Genomic DNA, 21,169 nt, shown 5'->3' on the forward strand with positions numbered 1-21,169 from the left:
TTTGTCTTGATCACTGTGTTTTGAAGTGAGGTTTGAGAAACACAAGCACACTCGGTTTTCCACTTTTTTTTAATCAAAGAAACATGACACTGTCACAATAAATAACCATGCTTTTTATACTGCTGATGCTTGCTTCCAAGAAAAAGGAAAGTCTCAATCCAAATGGAGAAACTGAGATGCAACAGCCCCTTTTTTATGCTTCGTCATCGTGCAATATTGTACATAGTGAGAACACCAGGAAGACGGGGAGGAGGGGGCCTCTTTCCTTTTTTTTGTCCTTGCTTTTTCTTACAAAACGTAGATCCAGTCATCGACGGTGCACTCTAGCGATTGCGGGATGGCTCTTTATCAAGAACTGAATCCAACTATTTACAAGTAAAAGGAGATGGTGTGTGCGTTCTACCTGCCTTTGAACTTTGTATTTTGGCTCTGACTGGAATCTCACTCATTGTCAGCAGAGACGTTTGCACAATAACTCCATGTCATACTGTTCTATGTCACTGCTGGTAGGGACTGAGCTGGAGGTCAAGCAAAAGGAAGATAATTCTTTAAAAAAAAACAAAAAAAAAACGGCCCTGCGTGAGGATGCATCTACACCCCAATTCTCTATACGCTGAGCATGTCTTTACAGTCCATGTACCTCAAATGGTAATATGCGAGAACACTGCAGGCCTGCCATCTACTTCATAGAATAAAAGAGGAGTTCCAGCCTCTTTTACTACTCACAGGACATAATTCAAAGACAACCTCAGTGAGCATTTTATTTGGCTGTGTAATAAAGCATGTTTGGGAATATAGGTCATCACCTATATACCTGTATATATGGCCAAAGTTTTGATTGAGTGCTGCTGCAGTGGATCAGTGATGAGTTGTACAGCTCCTCCTCCGTCCACAGTGAGCAGATCCTTAATCCGTGGCTGAAAATGAGCGCTCTGAAATGAGTTTAAAAATAAAAAAACAAAACACCACAACACTGCAAACCTAAATCCTTAATGACATTCAGAGCCACTCATTTCGCGCTGACCAATCTGTTCACAGCAGAGGAAAAACATTTTCCCGTAACATACTCATAAAATGAAAAGAAAATGCTTTGGTTCCCTACAGGTTGTGACACCAAAACTGGGCGTGCTTGGTGGTTTTTCCGTGCAGAGGTCCCAGGTGTCTCTGATAAGGAAGATTCTTGCGAGATCCACAAGTCTGACAGGATGTTAAATCAAACAGACAGCCACCACATCATTTGGCCAAATGAACTAAAGGCAACAGAACATGCAAGCACGAGAAAAGACACAAGAAACGATTGGATTGTGGTGTAGCATGTGATGACCTTCAGGGGCCTGAGCTGGCTGTTAACCTCCTGCACCTTTAGGGCCAGGATTTTTTGGCTGTGCCACCCCTAAATAACAATAGTAAGAAAGGAAAAAAATAAAATAATACCATGACATTCAGAGGGACTCCTCATGGATCACAAAAGCATAAAAAGATATCTCTCCATATAATTGTAAACTAGGCATAGTTTATATTTAAAATAATTTGTTTTACAATGCCATGTAAGAAAAAAAGTATATCCCCATTGTATTTTCAAATTTACACGCATCTATTTACAGATAACTTTTTTCTTCTGTGCATGTGTGCAGATGTCAGAGGATGTGTACATGTGTGTGATCTTTCTTCTAATTCTACAATACAGAAAGAAAAACTTGTACATCCAAACTTCTGCAGTGGATTGAAGCATCTATGATAAAACTGCTGAGGAAAAACCCATTACACTGCTCATGCACAGCACTATCCAGTCAAGTAAATTTAATCCAGCAAGACTTTTACAGTATTAGAAGTCCGTAAGGGAGAATCTGACACACGGTCCAACCGGCTGCTGAAGGAAGGTGATGTATAGGGAGAGCAGTATGCAGGATTTCCCTTACATTTTTACCCTGGAAAATCCACCAGGCAATAGCAGTTCTTCGACCCTTTGCAATATTAAGAAAAAGAAATCGATGAAAAAAGTTTCAGAAGAGATGCAAAGCCCCTTTCAGATATGTTCTGTCCTCCGTTAATCTGACGGCATCTGAACGTGTCGGCATGAAGTCTGACTGAGCGTCTTGTCACTTTTCCATAAAAATTGCGATCCTACTAGGTCTGACCAAGTAAGACTTCTAGAAAACACAGCACAAGTTTAAACTGCATGGCAAAATCAACCTGCTTCCAGCTGTTTGTAGGAATCTGTCGTTTGAGTGTATTAAATACTTGCAGCATCAGACAGCAGCAGCACCCATCTGAGCAAAGAGAGAGTTGTGTACATCTACAGGTGGAACTGCAGAAAAAAATTCAACAACTACTTATAATTATAAATGACCTGGATACGGAGACAAGATCAATCAGGATGTAAAAGCAGGTCACACTGTGTACGTTTTTTCACTGTCACAGCTTATGAGCTGCAGTTAAATATTTGTTACATCGCAGACATACATATATTCATTTATATATTAGTGCATTGTTATGCATTATCATTATGATGTACTGTCCAATTTTGCATGTATGATAAATATTGTGCCCGTACCAGCACTCTCTGCATCACTGTGGTGGGTAGGTCTGAATGAAGCCATGAGCAGCATTCACATAAAGTGACCAATGTAGAAACAACAGAATGCCATCACTTTAACAGACTAATAAAGTCGGCAATGTTACATAGTCCATGTCTGAAAAGGGCTAAATAAAAAGGGCATGGAAGACAAGATGCATGACTGAAAGTTTTTCGGGGCTTTTTACACACACAATTTGAGTTAGTGGAAGAAAAGAGTCAGCATAATGAATAGATGGGACAGACAGGCAACAGGGTGGTGTGCATATTGGCAACTGTGGTGCTACCGGTGTTGAGTTTGTAGCAAAGTAAACGGTTACAAAAGAAGGCTCAGACTGCCATGATGAATGGGATGTTGTCTGCTTAACAAAAAGGCAATGGTGGAATGGTGCCGGGGAGGGGCTGATGCTATGATGAAGGGAGTTTTTGGATCCTCACACCTGGCTGGATTTCAGTTGCTGAGGAGCAGCTCTGTCGCCGTTTCCACATCCCAAGATTTTGAAGACAAGGCCGCTATTACTGCATTCTGTATACAAGGAGGAAGAATAATTAAAATGATTGTAATCTGTGTAAGTTAATAACAACAAAGTTGCATGCCCTTATAATGTTAATGTTAGACTTGTGAACTGAGCAGCCTTTTTAGTGTGGAACAAATGGCAATCACATTTACTGGAAATGCATCTTAAGATAGGTACAGATTACTAAAGTGAAATTACACCCCTGCTTGCTGACTCCCATGCTGTCAAACAGGGCTATGTATTTTCTCAATTCATCATTCTGTCCATATAATTAGCAAAAAGAAAGTCCCACACAGTGGAGACAGTAATTTCCCAGAGTCTAAAATGAAACGTTTAATGTCTGGTTTCTCAAAACCAACAGTTCAAAAATCAAAACTCAGTTTATTATTTTTTTATATTACGAAAAACTGAAAATATTCACACCTGAGAATCTGAAACCAATGAATTTTTTCACTTTTGCTTAAAAAAAATGAAAACTGATCGTGGAAAAATATTGACTTCTGACTTACAGCTTTCCTGTCAAAAAAAAATCTCCTGTTCCACATTGTGCTTTGTTTTGTTACAGTACAACAAAAACAAAAAGAGATTCTGACCTTATCGAAGCCCATGGCACAGAGTTTGTCTATTTTGCGCGTATAGTCGGGACTGGAGACCGGAGCGCCCGCATAGACGTGAGACCACAGCCTTGCAGTCTGTTTGAACATTTCTGGGTTCTGCTTATACTGAGGATTCAGAGAGGAAGTTTAGTGAGCAAAATTTAACAACAAAAAAATGAACTAACAAGACAGAGAGAGACAGGCGGTACATTTAGTGGTCTGCAATAAGCTGCAGACATATACCAAAATGTAATTCTGTACCATTTGCCATCAAAAAATAAGAAGCGAAAGTGCTGAGAAGTCTTACTGCATCGAGAAAAAAAAACATTAAAAGTATTCCTCACCTGGTTTGCTACTACTGCATCCTGTGGATCATCTGGTTCTGCTGCAGCAAGAAGAGCCTGTAGAGACAACAGCACCGTCCGCAGGGTCATAGCAGCTGCCCTGGGTGAAACAGATGAAAAGAAGGAGCAGTTGGGTGTTTTAAAGTGACTGTTTCCGCTGAGGCGAGGACAAAGCGGAATGATGAGCATAGTGGGTACAGGTATATGTTTCACTCACCACTGGTCTTTTAAAATGTCCAGACATATTGCTCCTGTCACAGAACTGATGTTAGGGTGCCAGATCTTAGTGATGAAGCGCACCTAAGGAAGACAGGTGTGACAGGTTATCTAGACCAGAATGGTGAGCTGATGGAAAAGAGGAAGTGTACTGCAATGTGGTACAATGCTTACATGCATACTAAGGTACTGATAATGAGTCCAATCTTCTTTTTTTTTTTAAACTCATACTGGGATATCTTTGGGCAGAGATGATATAACATTGTGAGCAGTCTGAGATTTTGTTGTACCGTTTACACCCCACGTAGCTGTCCTTTTAATATGTCTTGGTATATTAGGCCATTGTCTGAGCAATGGTACAAATTAATGAGCCAGAAAAGCTTTATGGCAGCACTGGATATTTGCATTTTAACATCAATGTGATGAAGTGCCTTGATTTGCTCTGTATTTAATTCGCTGGATAAGCCAAAAACAGGCAGCTTCATGCATAAACTATGCCTTAAAAGGTTTTTAAGAAATGCTGCCATCAACTGTAGCAATACAGCAATGTAAAATAACTGTGGAAGAGAATTTTATGGGATATGTTTATATGTTTCATTTGGTCACTGGGAATCAAAGATCTTCACGACAATTAAATTATTCCCCAACATCATTAGTAGCAGACTTTCTCTTTCACTTTTTTTGGTAATAAAATGTAGATTGATGGCAATCAGAAACCTTAATAAGGCTATTACAAGCCACAATATCATGCTATCTAACTTCAGCGAGCATATTTAGGTTCTTCATAACCCAATTAGCAGAATAGGGTTTTTTAAAACCAAAATATATTTAGTCCAAAACTGTGAAACCAAAAAAACGCTCTATGTATGTATTCAAATGAACTCACTGAGAAATATTAAAGCACATACCTTTGGCGGGTTAAAAGGATATGTTTCTGGGATTTTTATTTCAAGCTGATATCTGCCACCTAAAAAAAGAAAAAAAAATGTTTTAGCCTGAAAGATCCTGGCACTCAAGTGTGGTAATAAATATCTTGCCAAGTCATTACAGTGCAGATGTGTGGCAATACCTTCATATGGTGTATCTGGAGGACCTGCGATCTCACCCCTTAGCTCTGTGAAGTTCTCATCCACCAAATCTACTTTAATTTGGTTTTTACTTGTCTGTTGTTTGGGACAAATGAGAGAGAGAGAGAGACACACACACACACAATGAATTTTCCTGGTGGTCAGGTGAATCAGGTCCCTGTCTATGTCTTGACAGGTTGCCCCTCAAGTATGAAAGCAAACACTTAAACTTACAAACGTGAAGCTACGGATATTTTAGCCGGTAAAGGCACACCGGGTGTAATTTTATACGAAAAATAAAGTCGGTTTGTTGTACAGTTTCAGAGGAAAGCGTTGGGACATTCACGTTAGCAGCACAGATAGCCTGCTAGTGGAGCCGGGCTAGCCAAAGTTAACTAAAAACCCACATTACCTGAACTTGACAGGTAGTAGTCTGACAACATACTTCTTTTAAACGAACATTACATCTCACATTCCCACCAGCCTGCCGATTAACGTATAATAAGTTTATTCAGTTGAATAACGTTATAGCAAAACACCACATGCTAATGCTAACTGTGGATGATATGTCAAAATAACGTTAGCACCGCTACAAGCTGCTCAACCGACCTGACAGTAACTCGTTTAAGGTGCGAAACAGCTGCGGTACATTATACGAGGCGTGTGTCGAAGCAAACACAAAGCAGGTTTGGTTTGGTGGGGTAATTACCTAAAGGTATGCGGTATTGTTTGTTAGGAATAGAGGGCCTGTCAGTTGACAAAGCTGAATCCCCGGTGTTTCCTGAACACACCCACCTGGCACAACAGGAGCGGTTCGAGCAGACGCTGACGTGAGGCTAAAGCTAGCTAAAGTTCTCCTATCTGGGCCTCACCTACCGCAACACAGGACCAAGACCTGGCCAAGGTAATTCTGTTCTGCCATAACACCTACTGACACTGCACATTTTAACAGAGTTGAAACAGCAACAACAAGAAGGAAAATAGAGAGAAGTAAAATAATACCAATTAAAACATTTTTTAAAAAAGCCAGAAACGTTACCGCACCTCTTCGCTTTTGAGAACTTCTTTGAACTCCCGCTTGATCCTTTGGACCGCGATGTTAGCCATGGCTGTCTGCTGAGCTGCTGCTGCCGCCTCGAAGCTAGACCCGGGGCCTCTCTCTCCCTGTGTTGTCTGTCTTGTGTGGGGACTGCCTGCTCGGTGCTTTTTTCACAGTTACGGAGCTCCTTTCACTTTCACCGTCCACCGCTTCTTGTTTATCTCAGATGGAGCTCACCGTTGCCGTCGACCGCCTGCCTGCCTGCCTCCCAGCGCGCAGCGTCAGTCCGTCCAGAACATGCACCCAGCGAGCAGCTGCACGGAGCACAAACTGGAACTTTCATTAATGAGCTCCGGTGACAGACAACATGGGTTTAAGCTCTTTTGAAAACTCGCCTTCAGGACATTTCTCATCATGTGCCGAGCGCACCTGATCGTGTGGCACTATGGTGACTGTCAGGATTTTACATCTGACTGTGTGGGGGATTTTATTTTTGTATGAACTGGAATTAGGAAATAAAAAAGAGTTAACACAAGAGGCTGACAGGTGTAACTGATTTTTTACTCCAGTGGCAGGTCAGACAGGAGATGACATAACTACACAATCACTCCTAATATACCGACTGAGACTTGACAGACATCTACAGATAGGAGAAATTACTAATAACAACTATTTCTTTCTTTTCAAAGTCTACACAGCAGGACTTCATCTGTGATTCATTTTTAAATTATCACAGTAATAAAATAATTACAGCATCTTCTGGAAAAATAAATGAAAAAGTCTCTTAATATATGCAAGAAATTATGTTTTAAGAATATGATTTATTTAAAAAAAAATAATAATCAAAATTCACACTTGATGGCTGAAAAAAAAAATTTGAGTCACTATTACTTTGGGCATAAATTGTGTATGAATAATCCAAACTAAATTATCACTCAACAATGCAGAAAAGAAGAGAACTGCAAGTTGATGAAAATATCAGTCATCTTAGTGATGAAGGCAGAGGAGACAGAGACAGAGCCATTGCTAACTTTTTGGAATCAGCAAAACAGCTGTCTGACAACCTGCAGAAGTTGCAGATTTTAACATACAGAAAAAATATTCAAATTCATAAAATATGATACAATTTCCCAACAAACTTATCTCATCTTCAGCAACAAAGAACACTGAAATGTCTCACACATTATATAATATAACAACACTTAGAAAGACTGCTCTGCTTGGGACCTACTTTCACTTTTGATGCTTAAGCACATATCGCTGTTCTGTACTTTTACAGAACAGAGCAAAAATTAGATAGTTTTATTTAAGTGTGACACTACTTTTTGAAATTGTGACATATTTGAGATATGAGGTATGGCTGAAATAATCTAATGTTTCCTGTATTAAAAAGTAATTGGCAAACAGGTTTTCATATGAAAACTCACAAACCAAATCGCATACTACACTTTTGACTGACTGACAGGCTGGCACGTGGTGAACAAAATAACATTATGTAAAACTGGATAAATTACAAAACATATAGTCAGCTGATGTGCAGAATGCATGGCTGTAGTTTAACCTTTTAGTTAAACGTCCATGTTAAATCCTCATATATTTGTGTATTCTAAAATGGTGGAAGGAGTGTAGAAGTGAAAATGGAAATACTATCATGGAAGTATTTATTATACAGAAGAATGGCCCCTCTTATTGATAATGAAACATAAATTAGAAACTGACGACATGTTTTCTATGTAAAAATACCAAAATTGTGCAAAAGTACCATATTTACTCGTGAAATGTTGTGACATAGAAGTACAAAGTAGCTTAAAATGTTAAATACTAGTGTAGAATTTTAAAGTAATTTCCTAAACTAGAGTATTCGACTGCATTCCAGCATCATATATTGGGTTACACAACTGTACAGATGTTGGAAGTCGATCTGCCTCTGTGTGATGACAGGCAGCTGGACTGTTTGTTTACTATCCAGACGGATTTGTCGTTGCATACTGTGATTGGCCCAAAGACCCGTCGATCAAACGTTTGGACCAATAGGAGACGTTTATCTCGCCCCTCCCGGGACCAGCCCCTCCGAGGTCCCGGATGTCTTTCCGCGAAGAATAGCTGCTCGGCTCACGTGTATTAAACAAAACACAGACGGTGGGTTGACATGTCTGCAGTTTGATGGTCTCTGCGGAGAACAGTCGTGCAGCTCGGGCCCGTTGAAGACGGTTACCGTTTTCTGAACATCGCAAAGCTCAAGTAAGTCGCGTTTTGACTCGGTTCGATGTCACGTCCGTATCCAATAATTAATAGTCGGGGGGGGCAGACACGGCTGTGAGTTTTGTCTGGTTTGGCTGGATGGATTAGCAAGAAGCTAGTTTAACGTTAAGCTAAATTACTTCTAAAGCAAAAACAATGTTAATGCAAAAGTCCAGCGTGGGTTAATGAAGAGGCGGTAACAGCTGCCTTTGATTGGATTTCATAAACTGGCAACCGGGTTTGTGTTTTCGTCCCTGGACAAATATGCAGGCTGACACCCATGGAAAATATAACGTGTCCGTGTTAAATGCTATAACTACTGCAGCCTAATGCAACAGTCCTGCATTGAATCCTGCATTCAAAATGCGGTGCTTTTGTTTGAACCATCCGAGAGAGGCGTTGATTCAACTGTACGAGTTGCTGTTGAACTGTGTTGATTTATACAGAGGCATGTTTCTGTTAGTCTACTGTCATTTATGTAAATAGGGATGAGAAAATAGGAGAAGCACCTCCTGTTGGTATAAGCCAATAGAGTTTCAACAGCACTACCAACTACGGCCTTCAAAATGGCCATAAAGTTGATTCGATCCTCCTCTTTTCAAGAAGAACTTAATATAACCCTCATGAGCGTTTCATTTATTGCAGAACCTTTGCCTTAGGCTGAGTTTGTTTTAGCCAGGCAATTGTCATAAACTTAAGTCAATTATAACGTGTTTGACTTTTGACGTTATTGTGGTACAGACTACAGCTGGACAAGTGAATTAAAGGGGCCAATATTTTGGTTAGGCTGGTTGGCTACAGGAAAATGAAATAAGAAGAAACCTAAAAAACCTTTAAAAAAATTTTTTTCTAAGCCCTTTTCCAACAACTTCACTCAATGCTGATTAAGTCCATCAGAACCCCGTAAATCTCTGTATTTTGCTGTATACTGTAGTTTTAAATATGGTGCCTGTGGTCACATTTCTGCGCTGTTGCACCAGTAATGATGTGCTTCACGTCAACCAGCAATGACTGGCATGTGAAGACATGAGCAACCATAGCAATGGCAGAGAGACAATGGAGCCTATGACAGAAAAACCTAGGATGTGTCCAACAAAAGTTTCTGATGCTTCGGATTATAAGAAACTTTACATTTACAGGAATGTTTGGAAACTAAAAAAACATTGGTCATAAGGTTATGTTGACAGTGTTTGTGAAATTCTTACTGCGAGACATTGCAGATAAAAGTTTCACAAGACAGGATTAACGTAATTTTGTGGCACTGAGTCCATTGCATATTTTTTGGTGGAAAGTGACTATCTTTCAACAGGGAAGTATACTACTCTGTACCTATCTTGGATATTATCTCTTTAAAAGACCAAGTACAAGTGTCTTCTGAGAAATTATTATGTATGGTCATGTAAAAAAAGAAAGAAGCAAAACTGAGCAACATGATGTTATGGAAAGGTACTCTCTTATTTCAATATGGGTGTAAGCTTCAGAAATTTAGTGTCATTTGAACAGCTATGATTAGCCGCCTGTGTGCTTAACGGTTTTTTTGTCCCCTACAACTAATGCCAGACCTTTTGATAATTCGTTTTTGTTGGCAAATTCTATCAGACAGAATCCATTCCTTTCTTCTTCAGAGTAATAATTGCTCTCTTTCATCTGCACCTCCCTCCCATAATGACAGCTGGGTGTCAAGTAATGAGATAAGTTCTTGGAATTATGAGCCACTTTAATGGCAGGCTCTTTGCATGCAGACTCTTAATTGGCTTAATATTGAAGTCAGGTGCATCATAAAATACAGTTCAAACCATAGTTGTTAATGAACAGGGGCTGCTAGAATCAACTCTAAAATATGTATACGTTGATGTTAAAGTCCTAAATTGATTTTTAAAAATTAAGGCAATTTTCAGTAAAGTCACAAACATTCGTCAGTTAAATTTTATTTACAGTATTAAACAGAAATGAGCACACCTCTGTGCAATATCACTTAAATGTCAAAAGTCAGTAGTTGCATCCTTTCTGAGTTGGCAATTCTTCAGTTTTTCCTCTTGTCAAAAAATCTAAAACGGACACTGTATGTATGGAAAATACAGGCCTCAAAGTAGAAACTCAGTTCAACAAAAGTCAACACACCCGTGATCACTGACACGCAAGTCTGAAAACCAGCGATCACTGAAGCAGAACTGAGTACACATGAGTTCCAATTAGCCTATCTACATGAGTGTACAGCTCAAGTGATGCCATAGATTGTACAAGCAGTACACTATTTAGCTCTGAAGACCTGTCAGGTAGCTGCTTTATACTTGGCACAGAGACTATCAAAAGGAAACCCAAGTTTCTATGACAGTCAAGACAGTTTGGAGGACGCTCTATAACATCAACTGCATCCGGGCTGAGTGTGAATATTCCACAATACTGGTTGAAAAGATAACTCCCAGTCTCTAGATACTTGACAAAAGAGGAAGATGCTGCCAAAGTCCCACGAGTTTCTAAAGAAGAACAAAGTGAAAACAATTACCCGGCCAAGTATGTGACCTAACCTGAATCCACTAGAACACCTTTGGGATGTTTTAAAGGGACAAGCAGAACAACATCACCCCTCCAACAAAGAGCAGTTGAAAAAAATGTCTTTGAAAAATGACAGAATGTCTCTTCAGAAATCTGGTACCCTTCATGCTGAGGAGAGTTGAGTTTGTCTTTAAAAATAAAGGTGGACATATGAAGTATTGAAATAATAAAAGACTTGAATGTCAGCAATGACAGCTGCACTGACTTTAGTTGCATTGAGTTTTTACTGTGGGACCTGTATTTCTAATGTAATTAACCTAAACTGTTCATTTGTAAATTTACATGAGAGATATTGCCCTACTGTTCAGTTTTTAATGCAACTACTGTAAGGCATTTAAGTAATTTTGCACAAAGCTGTACTTAGTCCTGTTGTAATCTGTATTTCTGATCTCACTTTCACTTTTATGGTCGTTACAATGAAATGTGATAACCTATACTGATTTGACCGGCATAATACGGGCTTTTGTACATGTTCAGCAACAGCTAGAAAACATAAATGCAGTCAAAAAATCCAGCTTTGTCTGTTTACATGCAGAAAGATAATACTGCCACAGAGTAATGCTGACTGTCTCGAGCTGAACAGTCTCCTCCCCTAAATCTGTGTGTGCTTGTGGAACAACAATACAGCAGTACAGCAAGAGGTGGCATTAGGTTTCTCTCACTTGTTCATTTATGTCCTAGTTACAGACAGCATTTTTGTTCCAAAGTGGATACAGTCTGGTGAGAAATGGCAGAGGGAGGCTTTGACCCTTGCGAGTGCATCTGCACTCAGGAGTATGCTATGAGGCGCCTCATCAACCTGGTAAGCCATGGAACCGAGAGTCTTTCAATGTCACTTGAAATTTAAGTTTCAGATTTGATTATGGCGGAGTTGAGGGACAGGTCAAAGTATTCCAAGTATGTAATGTGAAGTGAATATGACGCTGGCTAAAGTCGAGAGACAGAAGAAAAGATGTTCAAGTTGCAAGTAAATGAAAGTCTGTAGAGGAGGGGAGAAGGAAATGAAAAGCTACTGAGTGACACTAAGCCAACACATTCTGGTTCCTACTTGTTTATCTTGATCCTATCAGATCTGCGATGCAAAGACATTTTACTTTGCTGCACTGTGGCTGTAAGATTTGCATTGAGCTTGAAAATATACTTCTCTTAATGCAACGGGTGTTGTCAGAGAGGTTACCTCATTTACTTTTTTGCACAGGTGTAACTTGCATGGCACGTTGCAATTGGCTGAGAGCTTGAAACCACCCTCTGAGACTTCTGATTTGCTTACAGGATAAAGGGTGTTGTCCAAATACCTGCGCAAGTTGCATAGCTTTTGCCTGTCATGGCTGTACAGTATATTTCAGGAAGCAGGCAGAGGCCAGCAGGTTGTTTTGCAAGGTTAAAATTTGAATATGTGCTCGATATTACACACTATTGCTAATGTAATCTTGAAGTCCAGGTTTATGAAGTACAGTTTAGTAGCCTGTGTGTTTATTGCCCATGTGTGTTTTTTCTCTTCCCAGATGGGGACAGAGGTGGTCTATAATTTGTCCTTCTGTAATTTTCTTTCAGCTCAGGCAATCTCAGTCCTACTGCACAGACACGGAGTGCCCTCAGGAATGTACGTATGCCCACTGTTTAGTGTAGTTCACATCTGACCTTGTGTGTTTTTTGTCATAATGTCACAGCATGTAGAAACTGGAACAAGCTTTCAGAGGAGAAATAATAGATCACGTATGTGTATTTTTTTGTTTGTTTGTTTGTTTTTTGTCTTCAGTGCCAGGTCCTAGCGGGTCAGTGGGTGGAGGTGACCTGACCCTCCCCATGTTTCTTATGGGATGGATGGTGGTGGCTCTGGTCCTGTTTCTACTGCGCCCATCCAGTCTCAGGGGTGCCCGTCCGACAGGAAAACCCACTGGACCCCACAATGTCAGTACCGATCACACTCATTTTATATAACAAGGACATCTCAAATGTTAAAAGTTAATGCTCTGCCTTTGCTTTTACCTTAACACTCAAGCACCACATGCACAATGAATCAAAATGCACCAGTAAATTTGGTTTTATCAGGGAGAATCCCTTCCTCTTAAATTTGAATAAAACACAACTTGTTTATTTACACATTAACCTAGTTTTAAAAATGCTGATTAAGATTGATTTAAGTAATCAATAATAATAACAAAAAAATGAGCACTTAAAATGATTTATTGTAGTTATCAAGCATATCTCCTGTAAAGTTAAAACTATTTACTGCCATGTTTTTACAGATTTTCAGAGAAGTTCATGTTAAAAAGAGAAAAAGTCTTTGGGTACAGTGTGTACTGAAGAGCAAGAAGGGCTGGCAACCGCAAGAGGGAACATGTAATTAGGAAAAATAAACCATAAGTGCTTTTGGTAGCGACCACACACTCAGCACATAAACACATGTAATCAAGAACTTTTATCAGACTGATAAGACACCTGGTGAAGCACTGAGCAATACTTGGTACTCCTCTAATCATCCTCTATATATTTTTATGTATCACTCAATGTCTTTACATGCGCTGAAATTACCAGGGTACAGTCAACTTTTTCATTCAGCTAATTTCTTAAATGTCATGTAAACAGTTTTTTTTAATGTCTGATCAGGTTAGGGGATTAGAGAAACCTGATATCTCCTGGAGAATGCAGATTTCTCTGTCATTTATGATGATATATTGCAGACGTGCAAAGTTACACCAGCTGGATGAAGGAGAAATAGTTACAAAGCAATGAGTCCCCCTAATTAAAGTGATTCCAACTAAAGTGTAACTGAAACTAACACAAAAGCCTCCAAATAAGTTAGTTTCCACCACTGGCACCTTCTCTGCATGAACTTTTTAGATGCCATGTCAGGGTCATGAAATTGGTGTAGTTCAAAAGAAAGGAAGAATCTCTTGAACTTTCTCTTTATGTTTAGTGTACATTGTTTGCAAGCGTCTCTCTTTCCTTTGTTGGTAATCCAGTGTAATAACAGTCATCCATCAGGCAAATGTTGAGACTAATTCCAAGAACTGGTGAGCTTCTCTTGAAGTGTCTTCGATATTCCTGACACGCTCATGAATGTCAGTATTGAACTGCTTTTCCCATTGTTGACACTTAATGCTCCTAAGCATCATCAATTTTTCTCCTAATGGTTCATTAACCATCAAACCAAGCATGGTTTTACACGTAGGTCTATCTCCCCTCACTCCAGATAGTGTCCAGTGGTTCCAGAGTCTTCAGTCCATCTGATGACCGTTCCTCAAATGAGGCCATTGATCAATATTTTGATCTTTTAGGGTATTTTTGTGCACAGGCGTACTCCTGAGTGTATACGCTTGGCAGATCATATAAATCAATGCTGTCAAGTTCAGCATCCTCAAGGCTTGAAACAGTGCTGATTTCAACAACATTCCTTTAACAAATAATTCTCAATAGAATATTTTATTGTCTTTCCTGAGAATTAAGTTCATTTTTTTGCCCCACTGTGCAAAACGATGCAGCGCTGCCTTGGCCAAGAAATGCATAAGTATGCACAGCTGAATTCCCATTCCTGGCCTTACTTTTACAGGCGCTTTTGGGGATTTTGCAACTCGGTGGCCTCAGTAAAAGCACTTGTCTGAACACAGGCTGCAGTACTGTCTGCAGCTGCCTACTTTACTTCTGCTCGCTCCTTGACCATTTCCTTCTTACTTTGGTTAATATGCAGCATTCTGGGAGACTTTAAACTGCATATGTTGCAGCTGAGTCACTTCCTGCAGTCTTTGCTGATGTGTGCTTTGCACAGACTAGCCAAAACATACTTCATTCTCTTTTAGGAAAGCAATTTTGTCCTCATTTCCAACTGTGGACACCTCTCCAAAGCATGACTACAGAACAGAACGGCTCTATTAAACCCTTTCCTTAGTTCCCTTATTGTTTTTCGGCAAATATGCTTTCTTTTATTCTTGCGTGAGGCTGTGACTTGAACCTTCTTACATCTTGGCTCACTGTAGGAGCATCTTTGATTTCAAAAAAATGATAATCTTCCCTTTCCTTTGAGGAAATCCACCATATCTTTACAGGTAGCTCTTCAGTTGTGTTATGTGCCTGAAAATCCCAATTCTCCTTTGAATTTTTAAAATTTACTTCTTTATTATGACTAGTGTATAACAGGCATGTGAAAGCATTTAATGAACATTTGGTCACTCTCAAAAACTAGAAAATAAAAAATAAATAAATCTCCTTGGTCATTAAGGAGAGACGCTGTTGCTGGATTAATAATGCAGTGATGTTGCTTTGCTTTTCTATGATGGAGAATGTATTTCTTTGGGTACTATTGCATGAAGCAGATAATGTAGCGAGATATGTCACATTTATAGCTGCATGGAGTGTCAAAGGAGCTGCATAAAGAGATTGGATTAGAGTTGTAAATATTAGTGTTTCTGAATTGGTGCATCATGCTTTGGTAGGATTTGTCCATGTGTGTGCTTGTCTTGTAAGTTTGGTTCAAAAAGATCTACTTTAACATTAAGTGCTTCCTTTTCCTGCTGTCCTTTCTCAAAATATGACTCCACACCATCAGACACTTTAGATAATTTACTTTAAGCACTGGATCTCTTTGAGACTCCCGGTACCTTTTTTTCCCAGCTCCAGCTGTTCCTTTTTCCCCCTCAGCTGCTCCTTCTATTCTTCCAAGTGTTTCTCCCTAAGTAGTTTTTGTTGTACCATGTGAGCAGCTACTTCATCCTCAGCAGTTATACATTCAGACGTAACACTTCAAACTCTGGGGCTTGAGCCAGGAGAACTTTGTTTGCTTCCAACGTTTGACTTACTGTCACTAAGTTGGTTGCATGTCATCCTGTATGCTGGACGTTGCCGTAATGTTTGACTGGTAGGAGAGAACGTCATGCTGAGCATAAGTGTGGTAATTTTATCCTTTAATTTGACAGGTGCCTGGCAGGAAATGAGAGAAATGCCTGACTTTGCAGGAGTATATCTGCAGCGACATGACACATTTGCAAAAAGAGTCTCCTAGTTTAAAAGTCATTGTTTAATACCTTCTGTTGTGTCTTTTCATGCTTTCAAACCAATCACTGCAGGTTTTTTGTTTGTCATCAGGGAACAATACAATAACTAATTCTAATGCGAGCCCTTTAATTATTTTCACATTTAATTGACATTCCCTTTGAAGAGTTTCAGTTTTCCCGCCAACACTTGGCTGCAAATGTGACCTTCCTCCTCCTGTCCTCTATTTTATCAAAAATATGCAGCAGTAAATAAAATGCCACTTAACAGATGAACCACATTCACAATAGGTCAACAGCTCAACCTTGTTGTGTTTTTTTTAGTTGTTGTTTTTGGGGGGGGTTTTTTCCCCCATCTCAACAGAGCATGACAGCCACAGAGTAACAAGCAGTCAAATTGGCCCAAAACCAAGCACACATGAGCCAACACCTACAGTCCCCAATGGACAAGCAGCCATGAGCAGTTTGGCTCATTTTCCAAACTGTGGTCAAACTTGCATCAAATACACAAAGCAAATCAACACAAACCAACCAGCACCAAACACAACATTGGTGGCTGTGACATGCTGCTATAAACAAGACTGTGGCAGCAGTCAAATACATGTTTTGGAATGACTTCTCTAGTCCAAATGTTCCAAAATTACCATTCAGTCCCCAACTCTGAGCTCAAGCAGTCCATATGATCAGTCAAAGCAGAATCTAGTCCATGCAGGATAGGTTGTAGTGTAGAGGGTCTTAACTGTGATCTGATTGTAAAAAAAAAACAAAACAAAACATACTGATTTCCAGATAAGTTTTACACTGTCTATTACATAAAAGAAAGGACCACCAGCAGTAGTTGGCAGTAGATGTAGTAGTTGGCCTCTTGATTGTTGTCTAAAATCTTTCCATACAGGTAAACAGGTAAATATTGTGAAACCACACCCCGATGCCAGTTACTGGAAGTGATGGTAACCAAAAGAACACCTGCAGCCAAAATAAATAACAAGCAAAACAGGATAAATTCACATTTTGGTTCCTACAGTCTGCCTGCCTGCCTGTCTCAGTGTGATATAAATCTGCAGGAAATCAGGACTAACGCAGCACTTTCTCTCTGTAAATAACCCGTGCTTCCAAAATAAGGTCAGGTGTAGAAATCAGACCTGCTGAAAGTACACAAATTTACAGTGACCAGGTTATCACAGTGCTTGTAAACACGTTCTCCGGTTACCCATGTGACCTGATAACTCCTAACTTACCTCGTTGCTGAAGTACTTCCAGACACACTGATGCATTTTTGATTTTTTTTCCCCCTACATGGTTACTGCTCTTGCTAATCTTATAGTGACATTATTATTATTATTATTATTATTATTATTATTATAAATAATAGTAATAATTATAGTAGTAATAATACATTTTATTTAGAGGCACCTTTCTCGGCACTCAAGGACACCGTACATACATTACACAAATCGATTAAAAGAAACAACATTAAAAATAAGTAAAATCACTAAATTATACAGACAGTACAATAGGCTAGAAGGAGTAGGCAGTCCTAAACAGATGAGTTTTGAATTGTGATTTGAATTGGGGGAGTGAATCGATGTTTCTGAGTTGGGATAACAATGAATTCCAGAGACAGGGAGCAGAGCGGCTATATGCTCTGCTCCCTGTGGTAGTGAGACGGGCGGAGGGGACAGACAGGTGTATGGAGGAGGAGGGAGCGGGAGGGAGTGTGAACATGGAGGGCAGAGAGGTATGGGGGGGGCGAGGTTGTGAATGGCCTTAAATGTGAAATTTTAAATTGGATGCGGAACTGAAGTTTATGCTCTTCTTCTTCTATTCTAATATTTAAAAATGGTCTGTGCATTAAAAGCTGTCTGTCATGTCTGGAAACTTCGTCTTATGTCATCAAAGTCTAATGAACAGTGCACTTTTTTTTTGTGGTTGTTTTTACTTTATCATACTTTACTTGTGTCCTGTGTGTATTTTTAAAATATTTTTAGTCTCATTCATTCAAGGCGGCAGCAGTGTTACCAAATAGAGAAATCATTTATGCAGTTGCTATGTTAGGTCCATATTTATAAGGATGAGCCTCTCCCAAAGCTAGGAACCTAGAAACTAAACATTTACTCTGTAAAGCTGACCACAAAGTAACCTGGAACTCTATTTTAACACTGACTCAGACCCTGGGTGTTTGAAACCTAATAAAATTGCAGATGTCTTAAGACAGTCATATGGGACAGTATGTTCCCCCCTTGTCGTCATGATGTTGGATTCAGGATGTGCTTATTGGCTGCATCAGCCAGATTGTTTGCTTGTTTCTGTTGTAAAAAATGAACTTCTCCTTGTTTTGGTTTGCAGAGCGATAGAAGAGAGCCCCCAGCACCACCGGTTGATTAGCACTGGAGCCAGACTACCGGCTATCATCCACCTGCTCTGACTGCAGCCGCACAGTTAGTTAGTAACTGTGACCAGGACAGCGTCATCTCCCTGTCAACCTTCATTCACATATCTTTTTCTTTTTTCCTCTTCTAACGCCACTGCAGATCTGTCTTTGACTCTTGATACTAGAGCCCAACTGATGCTGGAGTTATGAGGCCAGTACAGATGTGCCATTGAATTTAATAATATAGAGGTTGATAATCATTTTCTTACATAAACACACAATATATATACCATCTGCAGTTATTCGGCTTCCACTTTAGTTTTGGTTACCTTAGCGGCATTTATCAATAGATATCACGTGGAATTTAATAACGGCATACAATTTTAGCAGAAACACACAACTATTAGCATATATGTTGCATATCGGCTAGCATATATGCTAATACCACGGGCTGTCAGATAACATTGGCAAAGTTAAATATCAGTTGGGCTCTATATGACACTTCACCAAGTCTTAAACCATGAGGTGTGGCTTTGTTTGGAGTTCGTCCCTGATCCCAGCTCTGGTGCTGACACATCTGCAGAAACTCGGACGTGAACTCAAAATGAAGGAACATGTCACATGTTTGGGGGGTAGAAGGAAGGGGAAGCAAAGAATTCCCTGCTGGGTGGTTAAATTGTTGTTCCTGTGCTTTCTGAGTAATGAATGGTGGCGGGTTCTTCAGTTTTTTTCTGAAACATTCCACTCTTTCTAGTTTAAAGTTTAAACTCTAAACGGTGCCAGTCATGATGTCATATCACATAAGTAGTTAATGGCATATTTAAACCAGCAGAATGACAGAATTTAATACGCTTATTTGATTAGCTTACATTCTGAATTTCAATAGGATTTTATTTACAGTAAAATTGTGTTAATGCAGTGAAATAGTCCTGTATGTTTACATTTAGGCCTCAGTTAAATCACATACATGCCGAAGCCAGCAAATAGTCAGGTCTGCTATGTAAACTGGATTTCCAAGAATAACGTCTTGGTTACCGTGGTGTGTGTGATTGAGATGGCAATACATTTGCAATAAGTTATTAGTTAATCTAGAAAGTGTGAGCAAAATATTTGAAGCACAGGAAACAGTTATTCTCCTCAGTCATAAGAGGTGCAAGTGAGTTTAAAGAATATTAAAAGCTCACAGATTCATTTCACAAAATGAAATGAATTGCAGGCATGCAGATGGAGACAATAAACTCGGCACGGACAAGATCAGTTTGTCATATTAAGATGACTGTGTGTACTGTAATTTTGGTGTGGTTAGAAGAAATTTCTGTAGACACAAATGTAAGTAGCCAAAAATTTATTTCATTAGCACTTTTGTTCATTCCTTTTTGAAGGTCTAATGTAGTGATTCAGGTGTCTGAACAATGACAGCAATCCAAAGTTTCTGCTTCACAACTTCTATATCGTAGCATGTCAAACTGATGAGTAGTGAATGAGTGAAAATGTGTTTTAACAGTGCCAATGTGAATTTGTGGCTCAGAAATTGAAAGAACGTTTTGTGAAAAACAGCAATATGAGGTCATTTGTATTTTGTGATGGAGAAACGAGGAGAGAATGGTCCGCAATCATGTTTATCTTTCTTACATGTATCTTTTTGGGAACATTATTCAGTGATACAGCAGCCATGTCTACAATACAGAAACACTGATTCCATTTTAGTTACCCACACATAACAGAATCATTCAACCCACATATTCCCAGAGCCACTGACTGAACAATCACATTGGATCCTGCAGCTGAGAGATTCCACTTCACTATATAATGATATAACAAAAGTAACATTTATCACTATGTGGTTTACACTACAAGGGTATGTTCTTGCAGCATTCCTTGATTATTTACTTGGTCCAGAACTTTGCTACGCGAATGATTCATTTAACATCTAGTTAATTTTATAGAAGATTTATCAGCAAGAACAAGGTTTTAAAAGAAATCTGTGACCAGGAAAATATGAACGATGACAAATTGTGTTTGTTTACCTAACCAACTACACACACGTACAACAGGCTTACAAAGTTACAGAAAGGAATCCACCCTCTTTTAAAACAAACTGAAGAAATTGATATTATCTGTGTGTGTCTGTTATTGGCTGTTATATTACATCACACAGCAGTACTGTTTCTCTAGTGTCAAATGTGATCACCTATATCGTGCAGTACTGTGTATGTATTAGGAAGAGTCTTTCTTTATCACAGCAAAAGTTTAAAATCATGACATGATTTGTAACATCTGTGGGCCAAGTTTATCTTCATTTCCATATCAGCAAATGTTCTCTGAACTTTTTGTACTTTCTAGAGTCCTTTGGGTGATGGCAGGGAAGAGCTAAAAGAAGGAAAGTGTTGTGTAAACCTTACATGTTGTATATAATGCAGTGGGGAAGCCATACTAGATCACTGAGAAGAACAAGTGGACTGTCTGGTATCACAGGAGACCTCAATTTACACTGTTACTGTCTAAGAGTAAAAGGGCTTCAACTATGCACTTTTCCTACAACAAAAGAAAAAATTAAAAAAGACTTTAGTCTTACTGCTTGTCTGTGTTTTGTTGGAATCAAGCACAACTTTGTCTATGTATCTGAACACTGTATTTTGTGTCTTAAATTAGTCCTGC

At 39.3% G+C, this 21,169-nt stretch overlaps 2 protein-coding genes across 3 annotated transcripts; one reads left to right on the forward strand and one right to left on the reverse strand.

The window, feature by feature from the left end:
* Positions 1–51: 51 nt before the first annotated feature.
* Positions 52–6,588, reverse strand: ube2kb (ubiquitin-conjugating enzyme E2Kb (UBC1 homolog, yeast)). Its single transcript, XM_008278400.1, has 7 exons — positions 6,361–6,588; positions 5,319–5,412; positions 5,158–5,216; positions 4,251–4,333; positions 4,034–4,133; positions 3,687–3,815; positions 52–3,101 (listed from the first exon to the last, which is right to left on the reverse strand). The coding sequence occupies exons 1-7, from the start codon at positions 6,421–6,423 to the stop codon at positions 3,027–3,029; spliced, it is 603 nt and encodes a 200-aa protein (XP_008276622.1). The 5' UTR covers positions 6,424–6,588; the 3' UTR covers positions 52–3,026.
* A 1,851-nt stretch (positions 6,589–8,439) lies between these two features.
* Positions 8,440–21,085, forward strand: smim14 (small integral membrane protein 14). Of its 2 annotated transcripts, none has more exons than XM_008278409.1 (5): positions 8,440–8,596; positions 11,834–11,954; positions 12,707–12,755; positions 12,912–13,063; positions 18,487–21,085. In XM_008278409.1, exons 2-5 carry the CDS (start codon positions 11,880–11,882, stop codon positions 18,523–18,525), a joined length of 315 nt encoding a protein of 104 aa, XP_008276631.1. In that variant the 5' UTR covers positions 8,440–8,596; positions 11,834–11,879; the 3' UTR covers positions 18,526–21,085. The 2 variants fall into 2 exon arrangements, with proteins under 2 accessions (XP_008276631.1, XP_008276630.1); XM_008278408.1 differs by having other exon boundaries at positions 11,859–11,954.
* Positions 21,086–21,169: the final 84 nt, after the last annotated feature.

Source organism: Stegastes partitus, unplaced genomic scaffold (genome assembly GCF_000690725.1).
Source record: "Stegastes partitus isolate 25-593 unplaced genomic scaffold, Stegastes_partitus-1.0.2 Scaffold123, whole genome shotgun sequence".
NCBI lineage: Eukaryota > Metazoa > Chordata > Actinopteri > Pomacentridae > Stegastes > Stegastes partitus.

Coding starts and splice junctions, on each gene's coding strand:
- ube2kb (XM_008278400.1), bottom strand. CDS start 6,423: ATGGCTAACATCGCGGTCCAAAGGATCAAGCGGGAGTTCAAAGAAGTT. Junction 4,334..5,157: donor ATCCTTTTAACCCGCCAAAG/GTATGTGCTTTA, acceptor TGTCTTCCTTAG/GTGCGCTTCATCACTAAGAT. Junction 3,102..3,686: donor GTGCCATGGGCTTCGATAAG/GTCAGAATCTCT, acceptor CCTTGTATACAG/AATGCAGTAATAGCGGCCTT.
- smim14 (XM_008278409.1), top strand. CDS start 11,880: ATGGCAGAGGGAGGCTTTGACCCTTGCGAGTGCATCTGCACTCAGGAG. Junction 11,955..12,706: donor TGAGGCGCCTCATCAACCTG/GTAAGCCATGGA, acceptor ATTTTCTTTCAG/CTCAGGCAATCTCAGTCCTA. Junction 13,064..18,486: donor AACCCACTGGACCCCACAAT/GTCAGTACCGAT, acceptor TTTGGTTTGCAG/AGCGATAGAAGAGAGCCCCC.